Raw genomic sequence first — 9691 nt, 5'->3', positions numbered from 1 at the left:
AATCAGAATATATAAATATGAGGAAAACATACAAAGGTGCAGATGAGGGTCTGTATGCCCTGCATGTGGCTATATGATACATTACAATAAATAATGAATTTGAATCTGAATCTACACTATGACAAAGAGTAAAAGTAAACAGTAAACATTATCGAAATAACAACAATGACGTTAATAACAATACCAAACTACGAAGCACATTTCAAAGCAAAACAAGCACCTCACAAAATGCATACAAAGTTAAAGAAATAGAATAGAATAATAATCCTCATGTAATAGGGTATAATTCATCAACGGGACAAGACGTTTGCATCCACACACCATCTTCCCCTCGGAATAATCTTATGTTATCAATCATAACAGTAAAGTGACATATGGGCGGAGAGACATTATAGGGAGGTTGCAAGTGCGCAACGGAAGCCCGTTCCACCTTCACGGCGATCTTTAAACGGGTCGCCCGTGGCGTTAGAACAGGTCGCGTCATCTCCTCTCTGGAAGCATCTCGCAGCAGCAGCAAAAAAAACGGGAGATGTTCGTGTAGAGAGAGTCGATATGGAGAATCGGTGATGTTTTGGAACCAGAGATGCTGCAGCTTGTTTGCCAGACGGCGCCCCACACAGTATAGAGAGGGCTGCACCCTCGGATCTGTTGAATTGGGTATAGATCAGACTACACAGAAGACGCAACTGACACACATGGAATTTGTTAACGTGTGCGTTTTATTGCGAAATGCGTTCCGGTGCGACGACCGGTAAATAGAGGATCGGTCATGGATTATTTCTAACACATTTGAACGACCGCCGCATGTAAATAGGTGATTGCCGTTATATTGGGAGGGGGACCGTATTTTTCGACACAAGATGGGGAATAGTTTTTCCAATTTGGCCCCCTTTCAGTCCCTGCACATTGTCATGCTCGGTCTGGACTCTGCGGGCAAGACGACCGTGTTGTACCGTCTGAAATTCAACGAGTTCGTCAACACGGTGCCCACGATCGGCTTCAACGCGGAGAAGCTGCGCCTGAGCAGCGGCGCCGCGAAGGGCATCAGCTGTCACTTCTGGGACGTCGGCGGGCAGGAGAAACTGCGGCCGCTCTGGAAGCCGTACAGCCGGTGCACCGACGGCATCGTTTACGTCGTGGACTCCGTGGACGTGGACCGACTCGAGGAAGCCAAGACGGAACTGCACAAAATCACCAAATTCGCGGAGAACCAGGGGACGCCGCTGTTGGTGATCGCCAACAAGCAGGACCTTCCCAAGTCGCTGCCCGTGGCGGAGGTCGAGAGGCAGCTGGCGCTCCAAGAGCTCAGCCCCGCCACCCCGTACCACGTCCAGCCGGCCTGCGCCATCATCGGGGAAGGACTGGACGAGGGCATGGATAAACTGTACGAGATGATTGTGAAACGAAGGAAATCGCTGAAGCAGAAGAAGAAGAGACAATGATTCTGGTTTTTCCTAAATGTTTTGCCTTGTTTGTCTCATCGCTTCATATGATCAATAATGCAATATAGTAGCCCGTCCCCCTTTATGGCCTTTAGACATCTGGAATAGTTTGTGGGTTACAGTAATTTGGAAAAGTTTATAGCTCTTACTGTTCAGCTGTAGGGTCCCCAAATCTGGGGACCCTGCTGTTTTGATCATACATCGATCAATACAGATAATCTCTAATTGCCTGTATCCTAGCCCCATGAATGACCAACTTGTTCCCTTTTGTCAACAATTCCTATAGTAATTATATGATTCCAAGGCGACCCAGCATCGCTTGAATTGAATGATATACAATGGGATTTGGAAAAGGGCAGATGGGGAGGGAGGGGGCGAGCGGGCAGGGGTGGGGGGGTTCAGAACCAGGCTAGTCAAAACTAATATGATTGATATTGTGAATTGGTAAAACCATCCACTATACAAACAGCTGTTGGGACAGAATAACTAAACTAACCTGCTGTTGTAGCTGACCATCAAAATAACCAACAGGTTAATTTCTGTAGGAACACAAAACATTGTCCTACATCATCCTGTACAGCGTGAGCAGCTATTTGTATCTTGGATGTTGGTAGATCTCACTTAACAAATGTAAATACAGTACTTATCAACCACAGGAAAAAGGTACATGTATGTTATGTTATAGCCATAAGAAATATATCGACGTATTTACAGAAATGTAGAATGTGGACATAATACAAAGAAGTAATATATTGACATATTTACAAATAAGTAGATATATTACATATTCAAAAATGTTTTGACACCTCAAGACTGCCGACATACTTTTCTGATAGCCTCGCCCCCAAACCCTAACCCTAACCTTAACCACACTGTCAACTTAAACTAACCATAACCATAACCATAACCCTAACTTTCTATTTTAACCATAACCGTTAAACATTAAAATGAATCATCATCATGCTGTGCTTGTATCAGGGTGGGTGGGTGTCTTAGTCTAGTCTTAGTCCAAATCATTGTTGGTTTGACTCCTGATCACGCCATTTTTGGGGACTTTCACCTATATGAAATGTAAATATATTACTTACTATACAATAAGTAAATATATTACTTATGGCTATAATATAATGTACATTATGTATACTTTTTTTCCTGTGGTCGATTAGTACTTTATTTCCATTTTCTGATGAGACCGCGTTGCGATCTGACCTCAACGCGGCTATATTATGTATATATGAGAGGTATATATGAGAGTCTTACTGGTAAAGCAACAGTAGCAGAGAGAGAAACAATACGACGTCTTCCTCCAAGGACAGTGTGAGGAAACACATGAACAGGCTGGCACCTGTTAACGCGCTGCTCTGGTATTTTCATACAGCATCAATGTCTTATTAAATTATATATTGTACACACGAGATTGACTTCTTGAAGAAAAGACTGCTTTGATCCTCTTCCGGTTAAATTGATTGGACTGTTGATGGCCTTTCTGACTGTCGATTAGGGTTATATTTTGGAAATGCCTGCACGATCGGCCTCATTGTCATATAACTGAACAGATGAACATGCATGAACGGTTCATGATTGTAGACGTATAGCGGGGAGTGGTGCTGTGCGTCTGCGGCGGGAGACTTATATAGACGGGAGGCGTGGGGAAAAATATGTCATTCATACTATTTCGATTTCATGCTAGCAATGAAAGTATAAGCAAGGGCGGGCGGGTGTATTGCAAATCACATCGTCAACAGAGCCAGGGGTGGGCCACGGGCCCATGGGCGGGCCGTGCGCACTAACTCATACAAATCAAGTTATGCAGTGTGCACGGCCCGCCCATTGACGATGTGATTTGCAATGTTGACACCGCCACTACACCCGTCCTTGCTTATACTTTCATTATACATTTACTATGTATTCATGTTTAAATATCAACATTATCTATCCATCCTAGAATGAAATCAAAATAGCATGAATGACGTATTTCCCCACGCCTCCCGTCTATATACAGTAAGTCTCCCGCCGCAGACGCACAGCACCACTCCCCGCTATACGTCTACAATCATGAACCGTTCATGCAGCTATTTGTTCAGTTATATTCCTGACAATGAGGCCGATTGTCTAGAGAAAGCCGCGGACATCGCTAACGAATCCGAGGACGAACACGATGGGGCAACATCGTCCTATTTCCCACCCTCCCGTTTCAAGTGGACTCAGACCCAGTTCTTCTGTGGGAAGAGGACGGTAGAGACTGCATTGGGACTGCTGGCGGAACGGGTGACCGTCACAAACCTGGATGGCTCCACGGACCTGGCAGAGAGGCTCAGCGTCGCGAAAAGGTCAGGATAAAATATGATGCACCTATAAGGACCGTTCTCACCGTGAAGATTCTGGTTCTGACAGTGAGAACCATTACAGAGGGAAGTCCTGGAAGAAGAGCTCCAAGAAGATTAGTTGGCCATATAAAAGGGCGTACTGGTACAGTATGTACCCACCTGTCCAATCTGTGGTACAGTGAAGCCCTACAACCATTGCCTCCAGTGGTGAACTGTGCGCTGTGTTCCACTTTGCATGACAGCCGTTCAGCCAAGTCAGAGCGTGGAGCCCACACACACCACGCAGCAATACCAAACTAATGTATTAGGAATGCCAAAAAAAAAGTGTATTTTTTTTTCTTTTGGGGATTAAACTATTTGTAAATTAACTTTGGTCTCTTCTGTGATTTGATTTGATTTATTTGAAAGGGACAGAAACAGATACACTGAGATCTAATGCCTGTATCATAGTTTTTGTAGCCAAAGCTAATTTGCAACACCTGACATAAAACATTATAATAGGACATACAGTAGGTAAATAAAAACTCACTAACATTAGATACACAGATACATACACCTGGGATAACACTAGGGTGTGCACCAACATCTCTATATAGAGATACCTGTGCAGTGCACATGCACACCCCAGTGCAATCCCAGTATTAAGGCACACAGGAATACCACAGGAATACCATACACCTAATATATCAACATACCCACCGCCCTACTCAGACCTAGACATTCACCCGCTCAGAAAGGGTATGGGGAGGAGGGTGAGGGGAGGAGGGTATGGGGGGGGGGGTATGGGGGGAGGAGGGGATACATGTTCAACTCCGCAAATTCCCTAAAAAGCCCCCGGAGCGACCTCTCCACATATATTGGAATGTCTCTCATTCCAATATAGAAAGCTCAAAACAGTTTCACAAGAGGCTCAGCCATTGTCACAATGTGCCTGTATGCATTCTTCCCCATTGTATCGCCTTGCACCCATGTGTAAACTAATTGCCTTATGACAGGGGGAGCATGTCTATGTTCCCCGGGTCTTATGTTCCCCGGTAGCGATAGATAGTCAGACCACCAGCCCTGATTCCAAACTCTAACCTTAAAGGGGAACTCCAACATTTTGGGAAATTAGCTTATTTAACATCTTCCCTGGAGTTAGACAAGAAGATACATACCTTTTTTGTCTCTGTGCGTGCATTTTAGCTTTGGGAATAGATGCTCCGTTAGCATAGCTTAGCTTCATCACTGGAAGTGAGGCAGGACAGTAGCCTTACAGTGTATTGCAAGGTCTGACATTGACCAAATTTGATATGCATGACCTTGGTGGGCTCTAGGTCAACTCCTGAAAAGGGGGTCAATGTCAGACCTTGCAATCAAAAGTTAGGGGGCGCACTGAAATTATGGCAAGGGTTATTATCCCCCTAACTTTTGATTGCAAAGTCTGACATTGACCCCCTTTTCAGGAGTTGACCTAGAGCCCACCAAGGTCATGCATATCAAGTTTGGTCAATGTCAGACCTTGCAATACACTGTAAGGCACTGTAAGGCTACTGTCCTGCCTCACTTCCAGTGATGAAGCTAAGCTATGCTAACGGAGCATCTATTCCCAAAGCTAAAATGCACGCACACAGACAAAAAAGGTATGTATCTTCTTGTCTAACTCCAGGGAAGATGTTAAATAAGCTAATTTCCCAAAATGTTGGAGTTCCCCTTTAAACAACTTCGAAAGAGGGCCTAAGGTTAACCAGTTCGAAACAAGGACATTAATAATTAATAAAATAATAAGAATAATACAATTTTCAATTAATCAATCAATCTGGGAAAGTAGGACCCGGGGAACATAGGACCCGGGGAACATAGGGATGATCCCATGACGGGCACTGTTATTACAGCTAAATAGATTTCCACCACATTAATGTGGTATTTGGGACTCGTGGTAGCGTGCTGCCTATCACTATACCGATACACAATCATAACAGGAAACCCAAGGCCCCATTGTAATCTAAAAATACAATGAGTTATTCTTGACGACTTACTTCAGGTTGTTTACGTGCGAGAGACAAGAAGCTATTTCAATATAATTGCATGTTTTTCTTTGTGCCATTCAAAGACCCCGGGCCACAATATACCCCGGGGAACACCGGGCTGTGGAAATAAAGATGCAACAACGAGCGCCGCGATGCTTGTGCTTCAAGGAACACACTAACATTTTGGGAAATGGGCTTACAGTCTTCTCCAGAGAGAGACAAGAAGATAGATACCAGTCTCCTCTCTGTGCGTTCAGTAGAAAGCTATCTGGCTGCATGTTAGCCTAGCTTAGCACAATGAATGGAAGCGGACAGTGCCGGTTAGCCTAGGCATTGTCCAACTAACACCTCTCCCGAAGGCTAACTGGCACTGTCCGCTTCCATTCATTGTGCTAAGCTAGGCTAACGTGCAGCCAGATAGCTTTCTACTGAACGCACAGAGAGGAAACTGGTATCTATCTTCTTGTCTCTCTCTGGAGAAGACAGTAAGCGAATTTCCCCAAATGTTGGCGCGCTTCTTTCACGTGAGATCGAGCTCTCCGAGGACATCCACGCTCCTCGCGAGAATCCAGTGGAGTGTCTGCTTCACGGTTTCCAGACGATCTTCCCCAGGCATATACAAGCCGAGGAGACAAAGAGCCTGCGTTTTCCGTCTACCTCACCGCCAGCTTTACATATCGCTGATGTAAAATATTCAGGAAGTCCTCTTCAACCCCCCCACCCCCACACCCAACCCCCCCCCCCCCCCCCCCCCATGTCATTTTTGACACCTGTCCCCTTTCCTCAAACATGCCATGACATGCACTCTCTCTGCCTCCTCTCACATCATCCCACCAGCTATATGCTCTCTCTGTCTCTCTCTCTCTCTCTCTCTCTCTCTCTCTCTCTCTCTCTCTCTCTCTCTCTCTCTCTCTCTCTCTCTCTCTCTCTCTCTCTCTCTCTCTCTCTCTCTCTCTCTCTCTCTCTCTCTCTCTCTCTCTCTCTCTCTCTCTCTCAGTGCATTTGCCAACCCCCCTCTCAAAGGCTTTTAACTCTGGTCTCCAACAACACTCTCAGACTCTCCATCCTCCAGCATCTAATACATAGCTTACTCCACCCCCCACCCCCCCTCTCAGGCTGTTATCGGCCCAGTTGAAGCACAGGGAGGGTATATTCCTATAGGGGTCTGGGGGGAGGAGGGTATGGGGAGGGTATGGGGGAGGAGGTTATGGGGAGGAGGGGAGGAGGGTGAGGGGAGGAGGGTATGGGGAGGAGGGGAGGAGGGTGAGGGGAGGAGGGTATGGGGAGGAGGGGAGGAGGGTGAGGGGAGGAGGGTATGGGGAGGAATGGAGAACGGTATGGGGAGGAGGGTGAGGGGAGGAAGGTATGGGGAGGAAGGTATGGGGAGGAGGGTATGGGGGGAGGAGGGTAGGAGGGTATGGGGATGAGGGTACGGGGGGAGGAGGGTATGGGGATGAGGGTACGGGGGGAGGAGGGGAGACATGTTCAACTCCGCAAATTCCCTAAAAAGCCCCCGGAGGACTGTTATTTCACAGTGAATAACAGCATTAAGGCAGAGAGAGAGAGAGAGAGAGAGAGAGAGAGAGAGAGAGAGAGAGAGAGAGAGAGAGAGAGAGAGAGAGAGAGAGGGTTCAGATGGCACACCATTCCTTATTTCAGATGGCACTCTCTTTTTCTCCCAGCGTAACAGTTTTCCAATGCGATTACCCAACAGAGAACATGCGTTTTAGGGAACCTGAGGCCGAAGCTCCATCTCCAAACGGAACTTTTTTTTTATATTTCTTATCCACTTTTTCTCCCCATTTTCAATTTTTCTCCCATCCCAATTTCCTATTATCCAATTCTTCCCTCCCCTGTCTTGACTATGCCTCCCACTGGTCGGCTGTAGTGAGGATAGAAGCCTTGCATCACGTGTCCCCTCCGGTACACGAGGAGGCTTTCCCACCCTCTAACACTTGCCAATTGTGTTAGTATGAACGACCGGCCAGCCGGTAGCAACGCCGAGAGCTGGGCTCGAACCCAGCGTATCCTGCGTTTGTGGCGAGCGCCTTGCCCACTGCGGCAATCAGCCGCCCTGAACTTGTGTTTTCTGACGATCTCGACCCGTTCAGTCCACAACGTTTGAACCGATAGTTCAAATGACTGTTCCCATGTGCAAGAGTTCGTTTGGACCGTCTGCCTTCTCCGTTAAAGGGGCAAACTTATGGAACTCTCTGGCTACTGGCTTAACCCCAGTGCTCCCGCGCATGCGCATAAATGTTCCCTCGCGAATAAAGACTATGCCTAATTGCCTCTAGGAATGGAATGTAACACATTTTATACAATGGCATGCACATTTCTTGATTCTGATTGGCTGAAACAGTCAAGTTAGACGTGGTTATTTCTCATAACACACGCTCGTGATCCCAGAACCCGCCCACAACCGAATTACTATCACTCCGCCAGTTCGAGTTTTTAGAAATGAAACCAAGATGGCGGACAATAATCTTTACGAATGGATGTGTTGATAGCGTCATAACGACTCATTCAAAAACGATTCTGTCACGTGGAATGTGTTAGTTTCTTACACAATGTTGGATTATGTAATTGGTTGGTCATGACTCATTGTGGAACAAAATATAAATTGCGGGAAGTCTGTTGTTAGATGCCATTCGTCAAAAGGACACTCATTTCACTGTTAATAAAAATGTCAAGCAATCAATCAATCAATCAATCAATCAATCAATCCAATAACACACGCTCACTTCACTGTTAGACGGCATGCTTTGAAGCACCTCAGAGGTGCATGCCATCTAAGAATGAAGTGAGCATGTGTTATTGGAATGATTGATTGATTGATTGATTTGAATCCTCTACATCGGACATTAATTGAATTCAGCCTCACTGCTAGACTTGGCTGCTTTGGGTGAGAAGAACGAACCATAACATTCCATCCTTCTAAAGTGCCAACGAGCTGTTCACACGACAAATAATCCAAATTCTACAGAGGCCATCTTAAGGGAAATTGCCATGATCCGTTCGAGTTCGATCGATATTTGTGAACATGAACGGCTGCCTTCTCAAGGTTTATTCCCCTAAAGACTAACCGATCATCCAAGACTCCGGTCTGTCTGATAGCTTGAAGCCACTATGGATCTGCTCCATTAACCCTTTCACTGCCACTCTACAGAACACTACCACACTACAGAAGGGTTAACCCTTTCACTGCGACAATACAGAATGTTAACCCTTTCACTGCCACACGACAAAGGGTTAACCCTTTCACAACCACACTACAGAAGGTTAACCCTTTCACTACCACACTACAGATGGTTAACCCTTTCACTGTCACACGTCAACGGGTTAACCCTTTCACAAAAACACTACAGAAGGTTAACCCTTTCAGTACCACACTACAGACGATTAACCCTTTCACTGCCACACAACAAAGGGTTAGCCCCTTCACAACCACACTACAGGTTATGTAGTGTGGTAGTGAAAGGGTTAACAATGAAGCGAAACCTCAACGTCTCCATGAACTTAATTTCATAGTGATGCTAATAGTCAAGTCAAGTGTTCCTTTATTAATCCCCTTGGGGAAATTCAGGTGTCATAGCAGCATGGGGGAGGGGGAGATACAGGCAGGACATTAATACAGTAGTAACAATAGTAATAGAATGGAGTAGAGCATAGTACACATGGCTACATAGTAGAACATAGTAATGCCATAGTAATAATAGTGGAATGGCAGAATTCAATCAGTAATGTTAATTCAGATTCAGATTACTTTATTCACCATATTGTTTGTACAAATGGAACGTGATTCGACATTACAGTGCATGATTTTTCACAAATAAGAACAACACAACAATAAATAAATAATAAATAAATAATTATAAAGTGCAAAACAGGACAGAACAGTGAGACAACAATA

At 45.5% G+C, this 9691-nt stretch overlaps 1 protein-coding gene across 1 annotated transcript; it reads left to right on the top strand.

Annotated features, from left to right (window-relative positions):
• The first annotated feature begins 542 nt into the window (after positions 1 to 542).
• LOC311237515 (ADP-ribosylation factor-like protein 4C) lies at positions 543 to 1706 on the top strand. The gene has a single exon (XM_084325441.1). It carries the CDS (start codon positions 861 to 863, stop codon positions 1440 to 1442), a length of 582 nt encoding a protein of 193 aa, XP_084181567.1. The 5' UTR covers positions 543 to 860; the 3' UTR covers positions 1443 to 1706.
• Positions 1707 to 9691: the final 7985 nt, after the last annotated feature.

The sequence above is a fragment of the Notolepis coatsorum genome (genome assembly GCF_963971535.1).
Source record: "Notolepis coatsorum genome assembly, chromosome: 1".
Classification (NCBI taxonomy): domain Eukaryota; kingdom Metazoa; phylum Chordata; class Actinopteri; order Aulopiformes; family Paralepididae; genus Notolepis; species Notolepis coatsorum.
The sequence above is the reverse complement of the archived record's forward strand: the minus strand, read 5'-3'. Positions and strand labels throughout refer to the sequence as shown.

What these genes read in the sequence shown, in the direction of transcription:
- LOC311237515 (XM_084325441.1), top strand. Translation starts at nt 861, where the DNA reads ATGGGGAATAGTTTTTCCAATTTGGCCCCCTTTCAGTCCCTGCACATT.